The sequence below is a fragment of the Micromys minutus genome, assembly GCF_963924665.1.
Source record: "Micromys minutus genome assembly, chromosome: 17".
In the NCBI taxonomy this organism is placed as follows: domain Eukaryota; kingdom Metazoa; phylum Chordata; class Mammalia; order Rodentia; family Muridae; genus Micromys; species Micromys minutus.
In genome coordinates, this window is record NC_137952.1 from 22593672 (window position 1) to 22616694 (window position 23023).

A 23023-nucleotide genomic window follows, 5' to 3' on the forward strand; every position below is an offset into this window, starting at 1 on the left:
ATTCAATAAAAATTGACATCATTTCTGTCAGAATTTTTGGCACAAAATTCAATTATAATTAAAAGTATCAATCTTTTGATATCTATGCTTTTAATATATACAATAAAACTAGAAAACATGGTACAAAGGTTCATGCTTCAGCACCATTTAATTTTTATACTTCCTTATTTAGACAAATTTAATGTTTTGATACCATAATTAAAAACTGATGCCCTGAATTACTGAACCTCTGTAAAGAGATATTCACTAGTTATGAGAATGGTAATGTCATGTGCCAAGAAACTAGAGATACTATGCAAAGAAAAAAAAAAAAAAAAAAAACAAAAAGAAAATCCTTTAATTCACATCAAACACACCATCATCACATCCACGGTATATAAACCATCATCTACACAGGTACTATCATAAATCTAGGACCCTTAATATAAAATCCAAATTTCCCTAGAAAGGCCACTATATAACACACCTTTTCTTACACTCCAACTCCTAGGGAGATTAACACCTTCTCTGAAATCAAAGCACAGAACTGTAAAAGTGTTAAGAATTCTACAATAATAAGTCAACCTGCTTGTAAATCAAGAAGAGGGGAAGGGGATTTAGACGGCATGAAGATTTCATTTTAGTACAAAAGCCCCAGTTTAACAAGTTATTTTCAGCCAATAAAAGTCAAAAGTAAAGCATTGTTAAACTTGCTGGTACTGACTCTGAGGCCTTAACTTATTAGCTTAACCACAATGCTACTTGAGTACTACTCCCTTAAATTATTAATTTATGAGTTTTACTCAGTCTTCTCCTGAGGCAAGGCAGTTTGTAGGTATGTTGAATGCGTGTAAATAAACAGAAAGCTTTTATAAGGGTCTAAATATAACAAAGCAACCCCTTTTAATGAATATAGAATATACAATCCCATGAATCAAGGTTATAGAAATGGACTATATCACTTTAAATATCTGGGAGATCCTCTAGGAAGTCAATAAACAAATTTAGAAATATTAAACATGAGCCTATTGTTTTTTCACTGATTGGATAAAATAAATGCTTTTAACAAAATCAACGTGCTGCTGTGACCATGAGCCACACTGCTTTTCAAAGAAACCTAGGACAGACTGTGTCAAGTTGTGGACATTGTACCTGGAATGGTTTTCTCCATCTACCACAAGGATAACTGCAAAAGCAAGCTGACAATAGCCCTTTGGTGGTGAGAATTTTAACAAAGTACTTCACTTTACTGTTTTACAAACATGGCATATTAAAATCAACTTTAGTTAATTCTAATTCATGCAGAGCTTGACTCTGAGCAGTAGCTGCTAGGAGGACGCCGCAGTTGATTCACATACAACCAGTTCACTTAACTGCGTTGGATAATAGCAGTGCTCCTGAAGGAGTAGAAAAAGCAAAGTGATTAGCAGTCATTACCGTTAATTAGTGCTCACATTACATGACTTGAGATGAATCTCCTTCAAGCTGAATACACGGAAAGTTTATTTTTGCAAGTTTTCCAAACTATGTCTAGGTAAGCATCAGGATAAACCGTCAACTACCAGTAAGCAGAATGAAAAGCAGGGACAGGTCAGTGTACAATTAGTACGTCTATATTTTTAAACAGGAAGAGGGCTGAGAGGAATGAGTAAAACTGGAAACCCATACTTCACATTCTGCAATCTCACTGATAAAAGGAGGAAATGTGTGTTTATCAAACTTGCTGTGAGTGCACAGTTCATTTGGAGTCCTGTAAACAATCCCTGGCTGCCCATTTCCAAATGCATGTGAAAGTCTTGAGGATTCAGAGCAATGTATTGAGCAAGCAAGGTCACTCCAGTGATGCCCTGGAAATGGGAAATTCGGAAAACTCGGCAATCAGAGGGTTAGGATTGGCCAGAAAAAGCCCTGAGGCTGGCTTACCATCCCTTCACAGCCAGCCAGGCTGTCTCTGCTTATTCAGTATTAACACAACAGGGCTGAGTGTATGAAAATAACTCCGCACACCTAACTAGGACACTGGCTCTCTTGTTTAGAAAACGACAGTCATTTGTCACAGAAAACAAAACAAAAATCTCTTAAACACAGCTTCCACAGACCAGCTCCAGAAGGAAAACAGCCTCCTCTTGGACTTTCAGAAGACATGGAATAGCTGACATCCTGTTGTTATTACGGTTTCTTTCCCCCATATCATTCTGGACATTTAAAAATACCAGCCAAATGTTCAACAAAGAAGCCCCAAAGCAAAGAATGCCTGTTAGAGGACAAAAATACAGGTTCAAAAATGAAAAAACAAACATTGTTAATACTGTTCATTTAGATACTTGAACCACATGGTTCCGGTATTGTTCTCTACAGGCACTATAGAAATGCACCCTCACAGAAATGCTCCTACACCAACTATTGATGATGTGTTTCCTTACTCTGCTATTAGAGACGGTTTTTTTGAAACTTCAATCTTGATGCCATACAGCATGCTACCATATGGATACATCATAATTTTGACAACCAGTCATTTATCAATTGTTGTATACATCTTCTTTCTTTAAAATAAATCTCCCAATTGGAACCACAATTTGTGACTGATGAGTTCTGCTAAATTATCCTCTAGAAAACTTGAGCCTATTTACAGTATTCCAAGAAACCAATAATAGCACCCATTTCTCAAGACTAACATCTTGGTAGTTCTAAACTTTTTTTTTCCATATGAAATTCTTTCTTTGTAAAATGCCTATTCATATTCTTAGACCCCGTCACAATTAGATGCATGCTGCAACATAGCAAAACAAACAAATCAGCCAAGGGGTTCGCTATCAAATGCTCAATTAGTATGAGCATGTAAAGACCTGGTTAAGGTTGATAATATGAGCACAACTTAATAAAAATATGTGTACATGTGTATCATATATGTATATCATATACATATATATATATATTACAGATGTACATTTTTATCTCATGTAAAAAAAATCAAATTCTTTTGGAATTTCAAACATTATCTCACTAAACTACTTTTCCTTTCTGTACGTAGAAAAAATCTCTAGCTAGTATCAAAAGCAATGTTTTCTTGTTTCTTTGGAAACTTTCTTATTGCACAATGATGTGAACACGTTTTAGCACGTTAATTGTCTTATTGGAGATATCAATGAAATCAAGGAAGAAAACTAGAACTATCAATGATGGATAAGATCTTCATGCTTTTTATCATGAATTAAGGTCTTAATAAAATGCACCATTCTGGAAAGGCGTATCAAGTATAAGGAAAAACAACTAGTTAATCCAATATAGAGGATGCCAATTGAACCCAAATCTGCAAGCATCCTAAGCAAACCTCTGCCTCTGAGCCATGTTTTTAGCTCAAAAGGTGTAGCCTAGGCTACCTTGGACCTCTTGACCTTCCTTCCTCAGGGTATCCAATGTATCCTACTGGTGAGCATCACTGTAACTGGCACAGTTTTGTAAAATGTCAAAAAAAAAAGTGCTATCAGGGTATGTCGTCAGACAAAACAGGACTGCCGGAAGATCTGACAAGCTGGGTTTGATCCGTGGACCCACATGGCAGAAGTAAAACATTGTCCACCAACCATAGCCCTCTGACTTGAAACAGTGTACTGCAGAGCTCGAACACACACACACACACACACACACACACACAAATAAATAACTATCAAGATAAATGTAAATATTTAACAATAGGTTTTTGTAAAATGTATTAAAGACAAATAAATCATACAATTAAAATTACTGGCAACATAATGTATAAGACTACAATTTTATTAATAGTTTCAATAAATATATAATATAAAATTATTTATTGGAGCTACTGTAAATATATTCTTACTACATCTTATCTTGAACCAGCACACTGATACCCAATCAGTCCCTACAAATCCTTTGAGGAATAATTTTACTCTGAAATTACTCTGAAAGCCTAGGAGATCAACACAGATTATATCAATAACTGGATTAAGGTTCTCATGTACCTGTTACCAAGTCACATGACTGACCTCTTCTTCATCATCAATCTATAGAGCATATTGGATTACATTGTAGATGAGCTGCTACAAATATATTCCAACACGAGCATAGTGCACGTCCTATCACCTTTTAGCTGTATAACCTTGGGCAAGTTACTTAACTTGTACCTCAATTTACTTATCTTCGAGCTGAAGATAATATACCTATTGAGATAATGTAAGGATTCTAGGGGTAACACTGTGGATTTTTCAATACACAATATAAAGAGGAAAAGATTTGAATGATTGATAGAGTTAATGTAATGGAAAATACTCAACAGTTATAGTAAGGCAAAATGTTTATATACACTAAGTTCTAAGAGAAATTTCACCCTTAACTTGTGATAGAATTGACTATGTGATTGACGAAAATCATTAAGAACATTCCTAGAAAAAACATACATAGAACAGTTAGGTTATTTTTCATGGTTAGGATAGCCAAAAACAGAAAATTAGGAATTTCTAGTTCAAAGTAATGGATGACTAGAAAGAATATGCTCTTTGTGTAAATAATAAAGTATGGCATAACAGGATAACTACTCACAAAAGCAATGTAATGACTCAGAAAGGGGAAAGCCTTGGGGACATCAAGACTGACGTCTTTTATATCACTGTCCCTCACCCTCTAATATACGACTCCATAGGTCTATTTTCTGACAGCCAGCTCCCCAGACCAGTAGCTCCATTACTTCTTTTCTTTGTTCTTTTGAGGCTCATGCTCACCTCATGGTGAGCCCCTGGCCAAAGCCTCCCAATACTGGGACCAGAGGTCTAAGCCAACATCGCGTTTACTAGCCCCCATCACTCCATACCTACAATCTTAAAACACTGTTCTTTAATAGTTTTCGTAAGATCATGTTTTTCTAGACATTTCCATAGCATCCTCATCTGTTCTGGCCACACAATAAATCTTCACTTTCTGTAAGTTTTACAGGGCCTGCTGTTCACCATCAGATATACAACATATTATGTGCTACAAAATCAGAGAACCACTGATTGATTCCCAATTAAAGATCATATTCCTGGGTTCTAAGGTTTTCTGAAACTAATGGTTTTAAACTATAAAAAGGAATGACTATTATTAGAACTAAAATGAAAACATAAAAGTCACTCCCCACAAATTTACTTGTACAAGAGTCTGCATAAAATTCACTCTTAACTTTCAGATTGAGAAACACCATCTTAAAGAACCATATTCTCCACAGAAAGCCACAAGTCCAACTACTACTAGATATCTATGATCAAGCTCAGGTTTTATGGCCTTTCAAAGTCAGAAGCATTTGAATGAGGCCTAAGAAAATCACAAAAATTGCTAGAGACCAAGAAAAAAAAATGTGTAAAGCAGCTAAATTATGACTGGCTTTAATCTTTGAAATGATGAAAAGTCGCCTTCTTCCCAACCCTTAGAAACTTTTTTTTTAATAGTAAGTACATCCTTTACTTAAATAGCTGCACATGCTAGAAGAAAAGCATAAATGATGCATGTAAACAGCTATTTAAAAAAAAGTGTTTTCCCTATTCAACAAATGGTAATGGTCTAACTGGCACTCAGCATGCAGAAGAATGAAAATAGACCCTCTCTTATCTCCCTGTACAAAGCTCAAGTGTAAGTGGATCAAAGATCTCCACATAAAACCAGATACACTGAAACTATTAGATGAGAAAGTAGGGAAAACCTTAGAACACACAGGCACAGGAGAAAATTTTCTGAACAAAAGACCAATGGCTCAAGCTCTAAGGTCAAAGATTACTAAATGGGACTTAATGAGATTGCAAAATTTCTGTAAGGCTAAAGACATTGTCAAGAAAACAAAACAGCAACCAACAGAATGGAAAAAGATCTTTACCAACTCCACATCAGATAGAGGCCTAATATCCAAGGTATACCAAGAACTCAAAAAGCTAGACACCAGAGAATCAAACAACCCTATTAAAAAATGGGGTACAGAGCTAAAAAAACGTTCTCAATTGAGGAATATGGAATGGCTGAGAATCATTTAAGGAAGTGCTCGACATACTTAGCCATCAGGGAAATGCAAATCAAAACAACCCTGAGATTCCATCTCACACCAGTCAGATTGGCCAAGATCCAAAACTCAGATGACAGCAGATGCTGGCGAGGTTGCGGAGAAAGAGGAACACTTCTCCACTGTTGGTGGGGTTATAAACTAATACAACAACTCTGGAAATCAGTCTGGCGATTCCTCAGAAAATTGGACGTAGTACTACCTAAAGATCCAGCTATTCCACTGCTGGGCATATACCCCAGAGACAAAAGGAAATGGATGTTTGATAGTTTCTTTTTAATCTGTCAACATCCTTTTATTGACATCTAAGGAGATGGCTTTGGACTGACCTTTGTCCGAAGTCAAATCATTAGACAGGTTCATCCATTCATCCACTTAAATTTAACATCTATGTGCAGAGCAGCAGGACACAAATGCATCATGCACACTGCAAAGAGCTGTGATGCTCTGCTGTTGTTCAGTGATCTCTGCATAACAAGCATGTCAAGGTTTCTTTGTGGGTCTTTTCACATAATTTTTCATATTCTTTATATTGTCTTAGAAAACAATTAAGGCCCCTAAGCTCAGTTCACCTAACTTTCAAAAGGAATTCCTTCCTTAAGACTTTTTACAAATGAATGAAAATACACTCCTTCACTGTTACAGATAATGTAGTTAATTCTCAAAGATAATAATGTAGTTAAATTCTAAAAGAACATGAAAAAATAAAGTTCATTAGAAAAAAGTCAAATTATGACATCTGGCATCTTTGGGTTCACCTCACCTTATTTCCCGTGAGAATAGGCCAAGCCTCAGAACACTCACAGACAACACATAAGACATAATGTCCTATGTCTTAGAAAGCTGAATTACATATTGAAGGGGTCTAAAGGAGACTCCAGAGGGACAAAACCCATAGGTGATGAATAAATCAGGATAAATTCGACCCAATTCATAGTACATGATGCCATCATTAAATGTTCTTCCACAACTTGATTAACTATCATTCTTTTCTCTTTTGCATAACTTACTACTAAAGGTAATAATTCTTAAAGTTTTCTTGGTGTTCACTTACAACAGCTATTAAATATTATGATTGTAGCGGAACCCTGTATGCTATGAAATAATGTGACCCCGCGAAACTTTAATGCATCATTTTGAGAGTTAAAAAATAAAGGGAATAAAAAGACCCAAGACTGGCAATGGAGATGAGAGGAAAGGGGAAACTAAGACCACTAATCTACCATCTTTGCTTTAGAGACCTTCAGAGGCATCCTGGGGCTCAGTGGTTAAGCGCACTGGCTGCTTTCTCCAGTGGCTGGTCAATTCCCAGCACGTACATGGCATCTCACATCATCTGTGAGTCTAGGCATACAGCATCTAACACTATCTTCTGCCCTTCACAGGCACTTCGCATGTGCGCTGTACAAGGATATAATGCAGGCTATACAGCCATGTAAACAAAATAACAGAAAACTCTAAAGAGGCAATAATACTTATTCTTGAAGGAAAGATGGATTGACATTTTGCATACAAAATGACTGAATTCGAGATGAACAAAGTTCAAAATAACATCCTTTCTAATCCACAACTGCGTTGAGTCTCATAAGGAAAAAAAAGCTACAACTTTAACCTTTCAAGTTACTTGCAGCATTAAATAAACAGGAAATATGGCTAAGGGTGAAAGATAATTTGAAGTTGATTTGCAGGAATCCTAACCATCACGGTAGCAAAGATAATTTTTACGAAGAGAGAAATGTGACTAGACATACTTAAGAAAAATAAACTTCACAGAATTTATATACTAAAGTATAGGCAGTAAACCATGAGAGAAACATCACAAATACAGACCAAGGCAGCGTTTCACTTAGAGGCCCAAATCCAGGTTCCATCTGTTATGATGCGCAACGGCTATGAAACCTATTGACTCCTTATTCTGCACAGTTTAACCATGAATAACTTTTATATGTAATTACAACAGTAAATTGAACCGGGTATCTACATGCTATCTTTTTGAGGATTTACACAATTTATTTTAAAAAACAAAGACAAAATATTTTAGGTGATATATATTTCATATATTTTTTAATAGAGATTGTTAAATATTCAATTAAAAGAACTACCAAGATAAAAATTTATTACCATTAACTTCAGTAAATGAATCCAGAATCATATGAAGCAGATTGTAAACCATGCTGCCTGGGATTAAGGAGAAAACAGAATGCCATAAAACTTGAGAGTACAATATTTATAATATATGGCTATATAATTGACTTTGATTATGAATATTATCCAGTAAAAGCTGTGCAAGTTAGCTATGAGATTGTGCATTTAAGATGTACCTTCTACAGACTTCTTGTCACTATTGAATTACTATTTATTCCCTTCAAAGTGCACCCATCATTACTGTGATGGCCATTTGCCTGCTTACTGCCCATATAACCTTCCAGCCAGCCTGATGTCTTCATCTGCATTTACCTACAGAACTGCATCTCTCTAATCTCTTTTCTGCATTACTATTAGCTCCGCCAGAAAACTCTGAAGTTAAGGTGCAACTCTAAAACTGTCTGTCACTCCTTAGGTAATCTCTTCTTAGTTGTCATTTTAATCCTGACTATAAGAATTTATTAGCAGTAAGAAATACATATATGTGAATACACACAGACAATGTAGCTGCATATAGATAAATGCACAGTACTATATGTGTGTATATATAAAATACAGTGATCAAAGAGTTAGCTAGATCAAGTAAGAGAAAAAAAGGAAAAACTAAAGACATAAAAATGGAAAAGGAGAAGTGAAATTATTCCTATCTGTAAATGGCATAGTATTATATACTGAAAATCTAAAGTTTCTACCATTAAACTCTTCAGAACTGATAAAGTCATCATGTTACAAGACACAAAAGTCAATATGTAAAATTGTGCCACTAATATACAATAAGATTGCCAAGAAGGAAGTAAAGAAATGTATTCACAAAAACTATAACAAATACTTAGTCGTAAACTTAATTAAGGAAGCAAAAGATCCTAGAATGAAAATTACAGAATATAAAGAAAGAAACTTGCATATACAGGAATTATTAAAAAAAAAAAAAACAGATAAAGAAATCCTTGACTTCATATGACAGCAGTAATGACCTTGGACCACCAGGAAAATCTAGCAAAAAAGGTCAAAGCTGGGCACATTACATTTGATTTTAGGACGCAAGACACAATCTTGGTAGCCTAAAACTTTGGTGTGTCATTAAAACACAACAACACTAAGGAGAGGCGCACAGGAGCTGAGAAATAAGCCCATTTATCTATATAGCACTGATTCTTATCTAGGGCACCACAAACATGTACTGGAGAAAGAACAAACAGCTTCCCCAATAAATGGTCTGGGAAAACAGAAAAGCCGAGTGCAGATTAAACCTGACCCTTATCTCTCACCATGGACAATAAATAACTCAGAACGGATCAAGCAGCTATGTGTAAGTAAAAGCAACCATGAACCTACTAGTCGAGCACAAAGGAGAACATGGGAGACATTGTTAAGGCTATTTTGTTGTGTTCTCCTAAAATGAAAACAAAAGCAGACTAATGCAATGACGTCAAGTGTAAGGCTTCTCTAAGCAAAGTCAACAACAAAGAAAAGCAACAGCCAGACAGACGGAATACTCAGTAACAAATCACCTAGCCAGCTAGTATACATATGAAACTCAAAATGCACCATCCATATAATCCAACTCTAAAACTATTCAGATACTTCTCAAAAGAAATTAAAAAAAAAATGGCCAGCAACTGTATGAAAAACATTTTCAGTATCATTAACTATCAGAGAAACGTTAAATAAAACTACAGTGACATATTATGCACAAGTCAAAATAGCGATTACTAAAAACTAATATAAGGATATAGAAAGAATTAAACATACACTGTTGGCAAAATGGAAATGAGTATAGCTATTGTGGAAAAAAAACTAAAGAAGTTACTCTAAAAATTTAAATTAGTTGGGCCTAGTAGCGCAGTCCTATATAATTCATGACACTTGGGAGACAAAAGCAGGAGGGTTGCAAATTTAAAGCCTGCTTAGGCCATAAAGTAAATGAAAGGAGTATTAAAATAAAAACTGAAAGGGAACTGAGTGCAAACCTGCATACATGGAGCTCCGGGTTCAATTCCAGAGCACAAATATGTGGTGGAAAGCTACGCAGGAGGAAGACCTCCTGGAACCCGGCCCCCCAGTGAGGTTAGTGCGCTGCAGTGGAGCTGTGAGCCCAAGGACTCCATGCGGTTATGGAGTTCTGCTCTGCTTGCTGCTCTCACTTTCCTCTTAACCTAAGTACTGTATGAAAACTCTTAAGGGGGCTCCCAGCCCCTCACTGGGCAGTCTCTCTGACACTCACAGCAATGCCAGGTCTCTTTCAGGCATCGCTGCTGGAACAGATAAAGATTCAATCACCACCCCAGGGAAGAACTTAGAGATGTGGATTGTCAGCTCTGACCACCACCTTCAGAAAGCATTGGGAAAAATAAAATTGTTAAGTAAGCTGGGTTGAGATGTTTTTGCTCCTGACTCTGATGTAGAAAATCTTAGGGAACAATCTGAAGTTCAGAAGGCATACTCTTAATAACTGAGGTAGGGACTCTTTCATGGTCAGGGAACAAGAACAGTGGCCGCACTGGCTGAGGTGTCTCACTGAGGGGGATGGGGGATGCTTGATTTCTTGTACCCGTCTCCCCCTCAGCTTCCTGATCGGATTTGTCCAGAACTGTTGATGAGTAGATGAGCATTCTGAGGATTTAAGGCAGATATGACTGATTTTTATAGTAAAGTGTAGATCTGTGATTCTTCAAGATTACTTTTAAAGATAAATAATAAAATAATAAATCCTTTCTTTGTAACAGTAAATTGCTGCCTGCCAGTAAGAAAAACTGGTTGAAAAAACTGCTTGCTCACACTTTGTGAGTCTAGAACAAGTTGCGTAGTTATGAATGTTCGTGAGTTCTTAGGAATAATTTGTTTTCTCTACCTGTACTATGTGATGTTATTTCTTGTAAAGGTAATGGGGGGACAGCTTTTTCTTTTTTCATAGCTAATACCTAGAAAAAAAAATAGAGCGTAATCACATTGTAATTTTATACTGCTTGAAAGATTTTGCTGAGATATATAAGTCATGGGAGAAAGAATAAAGTTCCTTCCATCCATCAACTTGTACATATGTATACATGTATGAGTATGTATGTATATATGTAAAGTTTGTGTGAGAGTATATTGGAACTTAGTTCCATCCATCAAATCTATATGCATGTATATATGTAAAGCTTGTCTTGGTGTGTTTTAGAATTTTCCTCACCCACCAACTGTGTTTGTAAGTAAGTATGTATATATGTATGTATGTATGTATGTATGTGTATATGTGAGATGCTAGGAGCCTGCTTGCCAAAGCTCCAGCCATTCATGTGTAAATATGCATATGTCTGTCTGTCTATATGTATACACGTTGGCATTTGTATGTATAAGGTTATTGGAGTCTGCCTTTTGCTTCACTCACTCAGTGTATATGTAAACATATGTGTATCCACAAATTTTCTCTTTTGTTTCTTGCTGGTTCTGAGGAGTTAATAGAGTTGACAGGGTTTCTTTTCGTTTGTTTTGTTGTTGTTCTTGTTTAGGGTTTTTTGTTTGCTTTTTGTTTCTTTTGTTTTGCTTTGCTTTGCCACAGGAAATGCCAAGCCCTATAAAAATTACTGGCTGCCATAGGCAGCTACCTCAGTCAGAATCTGGCCTGACTCCCATCAGCAGCTCTAGGCATTGCACCCACTGGCTGCTTGCCTCAGTTTACCCGCTCTATGATGCTAAAGCAGATCTTTGGGAATGTATGTAGACTTATCCTATGATCTAGCTATCCCACACAAAACGACAGAATAAATTACCTGTGGAAAAAATGAAAAGACTATAAATATAAATCTAGCATCTTAGGTGACACAATTCCAGAAGCCAAGAACAACAAATTGTTTAGCCATAAAATAAATGCATACACATTCAGGAAAGGGGCAAAGAGTCAATGGGACAGAACTCTCTAGAGGGTAGTGAACATAAAGAAAGAAATACAGGGAATAAAATCAATTGGTAAAACCTGAGAAGGTCACTGGATGAAGAAAAGTTAAAAATAATATATAGGTATGTTTCACAAAAAATGTATAGACACTGTCAACAATACAAGTAGAGACAGTTCACAACTGAGGAGACATAATAAACTTCTCCAAACAAAGGAGTAGATTTTGTAGATTTAGGAAAACTATATAGATATAAAATCTGGGTCAGATGGGGTAGTGGTGGCCCACACCTTTAATCCCAGAGTTTGGGAAGAAGAGGCAGAGGGGTCTCTGAGTTCTAGGCCTGCTTAGAGAGTAGACAGGCAGGACTACAAAGACCCTGTCTCAAAGACCAAAATAACAAAAAAACAAAAAAAAAAAAAAAAAAAAAAAAAAAAAACAAAAAACAAAAACAAAAAAACAAAAAAAACACCGAAAGCAATAACAAAAGCAAAACAAAACAAAAACAGAAATTAAAAAAGAAAGAAGGAAAGGAAGGAAGAAAGGGAGAAAGAAAGAAGGAAAGGAAGAAAGGAAGGAAGGAAGGCAGGAGGAAGGCAGGAGGAAGGAAGGAAGGAATTAGGTAAGTTGGTCTAGACCAGCGAGAAGGTAACAACTGTAACAACTGAAAACTGTCATTCAACATCTATTTTGCAAACAGCTCGACCATTGTGCGTTTCCTCACACATGTGCGACTTCATCTTCTGAAAAGGCCACATACTGCACCTGGGAGGACAGTGACATGGCCAGCTATCCCAGTGCTTCCTCTCTGGAGTCCAGAGTCAACACTAGAAACACATTTATTGTGCCAATGGGCCAGGCTTAATGTCAAATATCTTGGGGACTGACAGGGCTTGAGACAAGCTGTGTAGTGCTGAGGAGCCTGGAGCCATGTGTACAGCCATGTGTACCTATTTAATTAGCACCATGTCTAGGTCCTCCCTATAAATCTTGAAGCCTTATTACATTTCTCCCATTTCAAACACTCTGGACTTACCTCAAAGCCACTTAAGTTTCTAGACCCTTTGCCCCAGGGTCTGAAGTGAAAGGCCGCACAGAGTAGTTTTTAACTATAAGCAAGTTTCTCAACAGTGAGATATTCGGAAAAATTGTCTGTTCAGCATTTGTACAAAATATTCTGCGGTTGGAACTCAGTACAGATACTAATCTAATCGCAGTGCAAATGCAAGGATGCCTTATCTAACAAAGCTTTCGTATGATGTCCAGGCCCTTACGTTTCTAGACAAAAACATAAACAAAAAAAGCTAAAATTTCTCACTGGATTTATGTCACATAAATAAAATACAACTGTGGTCCTCCAGAGTTAGATAAATCATGAAGTAAAAATAATTTGATATATTTTTTTACTCATCTACCCTTTCAACGATCTTTTATGAGCCTGTGTGTAACAAACCTTTCCTAGGCATTTAAAGATATGAACATGAAAGAGCGGGCGCTGCGCATGGCACTGAAGGTCCTGCCGTGCAGCAGCGGGTACAGCGAAATAAATGACCACAGTAAGAAGCTCGGGGACACAGAAAAACAGACTCGTTGCCTTGAGAGACGAGGACTAAGAAAAATTACAGAAGATTTCACCAAGGATGAAGTTCATCAGGAACTTAAACTTCCAGGAAAACAGAAAAGTATCAACAACAACAAGAACCCAACAGGTTATAAACACAGGATTTTTTTAATTTAAATAAAATGGCTACTCATTATAGCTTGTCGGAATGGTTTATATGGGAATGACAGACTCAGACTAGTGGGAACCCAGGAACCAATGCTTAGTCTTAACAGGAGGTAGCATAAGCTTGCATGCAGTGTGCCTGAAGGTAACGTGATGGATGAGCTGGGTGGAGCACACGTGAATAACACACTAGCAGACCGCTGCACAACACGGGGACAGGCAGCCTCTGTAAGAACAAAGCTCAAGAGTCGATTTTTGGTTCACTGAAGTATTAGCGATGGGTTGCACAGATCTAATGGTGGTGGCTGAGGTAAAAGGGGGAGCTAAGGAAATTTGGTAGAGGGATGTGGTTTCTGACTTCAGTGATGGAGTACATGATGATAATTTCAAAAAAAAAATGAAATGTAAAAATATGAAATGCTTTTACGGAACTGATGTGTGTTTTCAACTTGCTACATTCACCATACTTCCACAATGTTAAAGTCAGGAAATCGTGAATAACTAAATATGAAGATCTCAGATGGCAAACTCAAGGCTGTCGAGACAATGGGTAACATTTTAATTATATATATATAAGAAAGAAAGGAAGATAAAGGGAGAAGAAAGAGAAGAGAGCAGTGGGGAGGGGAGCCAAGTCCAGGAAGAATCACCTGCATGGCTCCCGACATGCCCACATCTGGAACCTACTAGAGTCTGGAAACCTCTGTTCTTTGTGCCCTTACCACAGTCCATCCTACCACCAGCAAGAACCTGATTTAAATGGAAGACCCCTCATTTCCTTACGCCTTGACAATATTAACAGAATTCAATAATCATTTCTTTCCTTGTACTCAGAAATGGCTGGTCTAGGCCACTCAGTCAAATCAAATCAATGTCTAGAAACTGAAACTGGCTTGAGGATGCTGTCAGGCCAATGAAACAAAACTGATTTTTTTTTCCTTTATGCTATGTAAGATGACTACAGCTTTTCCCAGAAGAATTGAACCAATGTAAATAGGAGCAAACCCCTAACAGCAGGAGTCCTGACTGAATGAACAGTTGACAGATTAGTGAAACAGGAAACAAACAAACAAAAACCAAAAACACTGCATTTGATTAATTAATTAAGCCCCATATTTTTATGTGTTTCTGAACTTACCTTTATACTATTTTCAACAGATTTTTTTTTAAGTGATTAAACAGAAAAGACAGAACCTCCAGCCTTGGGTGAAGCTTACAGTGCTGGGAATGGGTTGCATCTAATTGAGTTGTTGGCCATGGGTTCATGAAACACCCCCACAAACAACCCAGGGGATTGCCACAGCTATTGGTTACTCTCCAAACCTAACAGTAAAGCCCTACTGTTAACATTTAACATGAACAAGTTAAGTTGGTGCCAAGCTAGACCCTTCATCCCTATGGACTCGTGTACATGGTGCCTGAGAGCACTCTGCAAGCTAGGTGAAAGGTAAACACCAACCCCAAACCAAACTCTTCAATCTACAATGACTACAAGATATGCTGGTGTAACAGTGGCACAAAGGAGTAACCAACCAATATCTGATTGGATATAAGACCCACTCCATGAGATAGGCCCCATTCTGATACTGCTCAAGAGGCCAAGAACCTAAAACCATATAGGCTAAGGACCTAGGAAAAAACAAAGACTGCTGTTCTGCTGAATGAATGTAGCCATATAATGACTACTACTAGTATAGTCACAGATCAGTCTCTTGTTCAACTATCATTAGAAAAGCTTCCTCCTCCGGGTTGAAGAGAAGGCTTAGCAGTTGAGAACATTAGCTACTCTTCCACAGTACTGGTGTTCAACTCACAGCACCCAAATGATAGCTCATGGCTCTCTATGACTCCAGTTCCATGTGATCTGATACCCTAACACAGACATGCATGCAGGCAAAACACCAATGCATATAGAATAAAAGTAAATAAATCATTACAACATTTTAAAGTAGATGGGAACTAATTGGGGGCCCACAGCTAGATGCCATGCAGAGGCTGAGAGATCTTGGAATATTCCGTTATCCTAAACGGGGTATTGCCATCAAATTCCACCTTCTCGGGGCTCAGGAAACCATGCTGAAGAAGAGGGTAAGGATCAGGACCATAAGAGTCAGAGAGCACAGGGTACATTAAGGAAACAAGGCCTTGTTAACACAGTGGGACGGATGCATACATGCACTCATACAACTGTGGCAGCATTCACAATCTGTGCAAGCTGGGGTCCCAGTGCCCAGAGAGGAATCCAACACATGCTCTTCCTCATCCCTAATCCAGAACCCATCTTCAATTGATCACTACGCATTAATGAAACAAATAGTCACTAATGAAACCCCAAGAGTCTCACTGGAGACAGAAGCCATTCTTAAAGGCTGATTCCATGCTCAGCAGTAATTGGCCAACACAAAACAAACTAAGTGGTAGATGACATCATTTGTGGTTCTTTGTCAGGGTATTTATTCATTTATTTTGTCTTGCCCTTCTAGGTCCTTTTGGTAAATATTATAGCTTCCAGTTTTGTGTTTTTATGGGATTCCTGTGTGTGCTAATGTGTGTGTCTCTATAAGTGTTTCTCATGTTTTTTTCTCTTTTCTTCTGTTTATTTTAGCTTTATTTTATTTCATTACTATTCTTTAGATACCTGTTTGTTTTATAAGGAAAGACAGAAAGGGTATGGATTGGAATGTGAGAGGAGGTGCGGAAGATCTCAGCAGAGTTAGGGGAAGGGAAACCATAATCATAATATATTGTGATAATTTTTTCAATAAAAATTAGTAAAAATGAAAGTGATTATTTGAGTTATCCTTCTTTCTATAGGAAATATTTTATTTAAAAAACAATAAATTAGCATATTTAAGTTTTATGTGTATACCGAGGAATTTAAGGTTAGTGCTGAGTTGACTTGAGATACCTATGAGAAAATGGATAAAGAGAAGCGTCAATGGTTCAAAGAGGAGAGCTGAAACTCAACAGTGAAGTTACTGAAGCATGTTCAATATATTTCATTAGAATTAAGTTCACACAGGGTACTGACTCCTGAAATTCTATTAAAATGAAACAAAGGTACAATCTCTCATAAAAAGAAAAGGACAGCACTGTGAGAGTGACTTCCTCCACTTCTTGATGGAGCCAGAAAGAGAAGATGAATGGTAAGTGCTGAATCAGCAGACAAAGGGTGATCTATTTTTGCCTGGAAGACAATGAGGCTAAGGAGCCAGGTGAGGCCTCACTAGCCTTAACTCCAGGATTACAAGTTTCAGACACGAGTCTGGAAAAACTAAAACCAACATATTCCCAGTGAGCTCACTTTTCTTGTCCTTATTCAACATGAGAAAAAGACACAAAGGAAACAGTAATAGTTGAGGGAGCAACAGATAATATTTGAAATCTCTTCCTTATGTGTGAAGAAGCATGAAGGGAATGTGGCTACTACAGAAAAACGAAAATCATCTTTATAAAAAGAGAAAAATCAATGAATTAAGTTCTTAGCTATTGGAAGTCCATGACTTTAAAAAAGTTCAACAGAAAAATAGAAGAGATTCCAGAAGCACTATCAAAGTCATACAACAAAAAGACACAGGGGCTGGGGACACTGCTCCGTGGGTGTGGTGCTTGGTGGCAAGAATTCAGACACAAGCATTGTCAGAGTCTGATGTCCAGCATGGAGGTAAACGGCCAGATATAGCAGCTTTCCCATCTTCCCAACGCTGGGGATGTAGAAGAGGAGGAGTGTTGGAACCTGCTAGCCAGGTATTCTATATTCTGTCCAATTAGTGAGCACCAGGCAAGGTCAAAGATTCAGTGTCAAAAAATAAGAAAGAGAAGCCATTAAAGATGATATCTAATATCAACTTCTGCACACCTCCCCCCACACACAGACCATACACATGACAAAGAGAAATTATGAGGAGTTCAGGCCCTTTCTGTTCCACCAAAGGACATGTGGTCTTTACAAATGACCCAGAAATAAAAATATTGGGAAAATAGAAGTTAGTTAACAATTCAGTCTACAAGGTGTAATTTCTGACCAACTGGTTTCATGAGGGGAAAAGGCATGAAGGAATTTAAAAGGAAAGAATTGTCACATGTAATGAAAGAGGACTCTCAGCGCCATCCTTATACTGTAAGTCCACCGGCTCTGATAGTTTTCTCTGACATATTTGACATTAAGTATTTCCCTTTAAAAAAAAGGCAAGAGACAAAGGGATGTTAAATATCTAGGTCCTAGTGATATATTTTTGCAGGCAAGTGGAAGAGCTTGCCTACTATCAATCGCCATTGGCTCTGTTCTGTTAGGGTCAAACCATTCCTGATCCAGTCACTACAGCTAAAGGACTACCCTATTATAAATGGTTTTCACTTAGACTAGAAGACTGTCATCAACCAAGAAAAATCTTTCAAAGAGATGTTTCATCACTAAACAATTATGGAAAAGTCACAGGAAACACATTCAATGTTCAGTAAAATATGTGTCGCAAAATACAAACATTTCAAAGTAAGAATCTAAAAGGATCTGACATTAGGAAATGTCTTTAGAAAGGTTCCACTGAAATGGGACAGTGAGAGGAAAGCAGATATCTAGAAAGAAAACTGCGCCAAACCAATAAAGAAAGAGAAAAATACATTGATCCATAAATATGAATCTATAGAAAAATGGTGCTAATTTATATCATTTAATAACTATTTCACTGTTTACACTTTAAACAAAAACTTACATATGAGTCATTTTAGGAAAGATAAGCTATACCATATTAAACTAGAAAAGAGTCAAAGTTACATTTTAATACTAGGAGACAAAAGACAAGTCATAAAACCAAATATGTTACAAACAGCTTCTGATACACAGTTCAGATTCACAGATATCTGGTAACTGAAGAGATACGATGGGTTACTACATTTCTGTTTGTTTTCCTCACTTCGACAAACAGAAAATGTGTAGCTCTAAATGTCCTGAAGGTTATAATTCTAAGACTTTGCTACCTAGAAAAATTGAATTATATGCAAAATAAAGTACAACCTAGACAAAATGTCTATAAAAACAAAAGACAGATGTAACACATACAAAAAAGTATAGCCTGTTAGGAAGAAAGAATGAAAACAAAGTCCAGAGGCTTCCATTACTGAATTAACACTCAAAAGATTAAACTACAGTTCTTTTGCTTACAGCAAGTTGAAACAAACTTTAAAATTATAGCCTAAGTTAGTTTTTTTCCATAATTATTGTTATTTATTAGAATATATGAGACCTCTACTGGAATTTTTGCACCAAAGTTTTACAAATAGATTTAATTCTAAAAGCCTAGTTATACAATTTATTTCATAAAAGTAATATATTTCTGATATTGATATCTTTAAAATATCCTATAGTAAAATTAATATTTTTACACAGGAAAAGAAGGAACTATTTAGTCCCAGACAACTTGATAACATCTCTTTCAACTATAGTTATAATTATCATGTATGAAATTCCAAAGCAGAACTTGTCAAGATTTAACATTAGCATTAATTTATGTCATAATTGACGGTTACTAGGAAGATAATGGCAAAGCATCCATTTCTCCCAAGACAGCATGGAGAGAAAGGGGATTTCTTCTTAATTACTATTAATCTGCTCACTTTTAATTAAACTGATTAGTAATTTATTATCGTTCCCTTTCCTGGATGAATGGTATTATCACAGGGTTTCTCCAAAGTTACCACATTTGTGATTTTTAAGCAACCCAATTATTTCTAGTGCAAGTTCCACCATTTTATAATATTGATATATATACTGAAATGTTAATATTCAGCTTCAGTATATATTTAAAAATAAATATAAACATACAAGATCTGTATTCAGTTTCTACATCTCCAATAAACAATGTGAACTGCAGCCTTCTGGAGGGAGAATCACTGGAAGCAAGCCTTTTCCTTCCCCCTAGCTTAGAAACACAGTAGTCATAATGGACATGCAACTTCCAATGAAAGCCTCTGCAAAGTATCTACTTCAGATGCTAACTAAATAGCTCGTTACAAAACAATAGTACCCTATGCTTCTTTTTAAGATAAAAATGTTCTGACATGCAAAACAGAAACTGTTTTAATTAAGCAACTTTAAGCATACTTAGTGTATTAGTCCAGGTTCTCTAGAGTCACAGCACTTACGAATAATTTCTATATAGCAAGGTATTTATTGGTGACTTATAGTCTGTAGTCCAATTCCTGAACAATGGCCAGCAGCACCGGTGAAGTCCAAGCATCTAGCAGAAGCTCAGTCCCACAGGGCAGGCAGACAAAACCCCACAAGGGAAGCCGACTGAGAGAGAGAGCCTTTCTTGTTCCAATGTCTCCAACTGAAGGTGTGTCCCAGATTAAAGGTGTGTGCTACCACAACTGGATCTGGGACTTGCTTGTCCCAGATGACTTGAGTTCAGTGATCTCCTTGCCTTAGTTTCCTAAGATTCTTAGCCTCTATGCCTCAAGATCAAGATCAAAAGTGGGCCTCCCAATTCTGGATTGTAGTTCATGCCAGATATATTCAAGTTGACAACCAGAAATAGCCACTACACTTAGTATCTGGTGTTTTTCTTAATCAAAGTTATCAATCAGTATAAAACTCAGACTAGCATCAATTATTTGAGATTATAAATGTTCACTATAATACTCAGAAAAGAGCTGAATTCTCTAAAAGAGTGAGGAGACACAGTAGTACAGGAAAGGATGAAACCTTTCCTTCTGTAAAAATACTAAGATTTGCAGTACACACAGACTTAACATCATCATCCAAATGTGTTATATGAAGTTTGTATAGCTGCTGAATAAACACTTGTAATTAGGGAAGAATACCAAACTGTCCCCAAGAAGTTGATTATTAATGAAAAGGCAAGAATAATTAATTATTCAATATAATCTCTGTTAACATTTCCTGAGTGTAGTATCTACTAGAGAGATGAGCTCACATCTCTCTGAAATTTTGTGTGCTGAAACTATTTGTGAATGAAGGACAACAAAATACGACATACAATGGCATAATCGATTCATAAGATTGGTCTCCAGTCTGCCTAACCTTAACCATCTGACTACCACATGACCATCACATAACCATCACTGTGGTCCATTTGGCGTACATCCCCTCTTACTATCAGGCATTATCAACTTGGCATAACTTCATTGCTTCTCACAGTACTCTACAATATCAGCCAGGCTGTTATTCTGGCCCTTGTTTTATTTTTGCATGAGAAAATGTAATATAAAAAAAAAAAAACAGGACTCATCGATTTGTTTAGTAGTGATTCAAAATATAATATGTTAATTTAAAAAGATCAAATGATATTTATTTCCACTATCCTGAAGATAAAAAAATATTACTGGACAAGGGGGCTAAGCAGTTAAGAACATTGGTACCCAGCACCTACATGGTGGTGTACAACCATATATAGCTCTAATTCCCTTCTCTGGCTTTTGTAGGTGCCAGATATGCCCATGGTGTACATACATACATGCAGGCAAAACACATACACATAAAATTAAAAAATATTAAAAAATTATGTGACAGGCCTAGACATAAAAAATAGACATTTTATATAGTCTAATATAAAAGCATACTAAGAAGTTTTTTGTTACCTTCCACCCAAAAGTTAAATTACTCTCTCAAAGAATAGCTGGGCTATGAAAATTTGCAAGTTATTTAATATTAAATAACTAGAGCAAAAATTTCAATGTTCAAAAAGGACGACGTAGTCACTCTGCATACCTTAACTAGTTTCAATAGTTCATAGAGATCTTCAACCTCATCACCTTCACATTTGGTATACATTCTTCCTGTCTCCAAGCTCCTTCCTCTGATGGTTCTGCGGTACAGGGGCAGAGCCATTGCTTCGGCATACAAGTCAATGGCACGGTGACCCACTGTCTGATACATGTAGCTATCCAGTTCATCTGACTCCACTGAAATAGTTAAAGATAATTATTAACAAAGAGCAAAACAAACAGACCTTAAGAAGTAGATTTAACTACTTGAAGAACAACTGAAAGCTTAAGAACTTAACCATAATCTCCCTGCTTTTATAAGTGAAATAATAAAAAAGCATTACACATTGTCCATAGATAAATTTAGTTCAGTTCAACTCTAATAATGTGTTTCTAATTCTCAACAATTCATTTATGTTTTTAAATTACATACACTTAAAAAATAAATGTAATGTATCCAATAAAATTTTAATTAGTTTATTCAGTGAGAAACTGTATTACATATCATTCAGGTTATTCAAAATCATCTATGTTTTTAATAAAAAGTTTTCTTAAATAAATATATGCTTAGTCAGTGATACATATTTGGCAGAAAAAATAAATATAATTGGTATGTTTTATAATCAACACATCAACAAAGCATATACCTGTAACTTCAATGTTTGTTAGAACAGTTACAAATGTTTTGAAATATAACTGAATCTAATAAATGATACAATCATCAGCTCTCTCAAAATTTTACACATATTATTATAAGTAAAGCATTCATTATGAAATCATTTGTAAAAAGAATTATATTACAGTCATGTAATAAAATGGCATATATTTTCCAAAGTGTGCTCTCCAGAATATGAATCCTATAAGATATTAACATTTAAAAGATGGGATAAAAGATCACATGTCAAATAAGTTTTAAAAGTATGTCGGTAAATAATTTTAAGAGATGATTCTGTTGAAATTTTCATAGACTGATATGCTTTCAGTTCCTCCCATAAGGGAACAGAGCATGAATTACCTCTCCAAAGACCTTTACACCACTTATATTTCATGCAAAGAAGACACAGGATATATGGAGTGCTACTGAGTCTGTTGGCAGTATGTTAAGTTACAAAATAATAGACGTTAAAATGTATGTTTTCAAATATGGAAACGTTCAATCAAAGGGAATAAACAGCAGTGCAAATGTCTTTCAACAACCAGTGACATCATCATCTGCTACCCCATTTGGTCTCATCACATTCCTGACCTCCACAGCGGCCTGGCTTCCTACAAAAACAATACTCCCATCATTACTATATGTCTACACTTCATGAAACAGAGAATTAGTCAAAGCACCTTAAAAACTTTCACTCTTCCTTCCTACCAAGTTAGTGTTAGTATTGACTGTATTTTCACTAAAGGATATTGGTCAAATAAATTTATTCAAAGAAACTTGAGCTTCATAACAAGAAACATCCTGAAATTACTACAACTACGAAACAGTATAATGGCTTTAAAACCTGATATATTTTCATTAGGGCTCCATGG

The 23023-nt window shown here is 36.3% G+C and overlaps 1 protein-coding gene across 1 annotated transcript in view; it reads right to left on the bottom strand.

Moving 5' to 3' along the window:
• DPH6 (diphthamine biosynthesis 6) overlaps positions 1-23023 on the bottom strand; it is a 117244-nt gene that overhangs the window by 90024 nt on the left and 4197 nt on the right. Inside the window, exon 3 of the mRNA XM_080931716.1 lies at positions 21501-21694. Within this exon, the coding sequence (XP_080787842.1) occupies positions 21501-21694 (194 nt within the window). The remainder of the gene's footprint in view (positions 1-21500; positions 21695-23023) is intronic.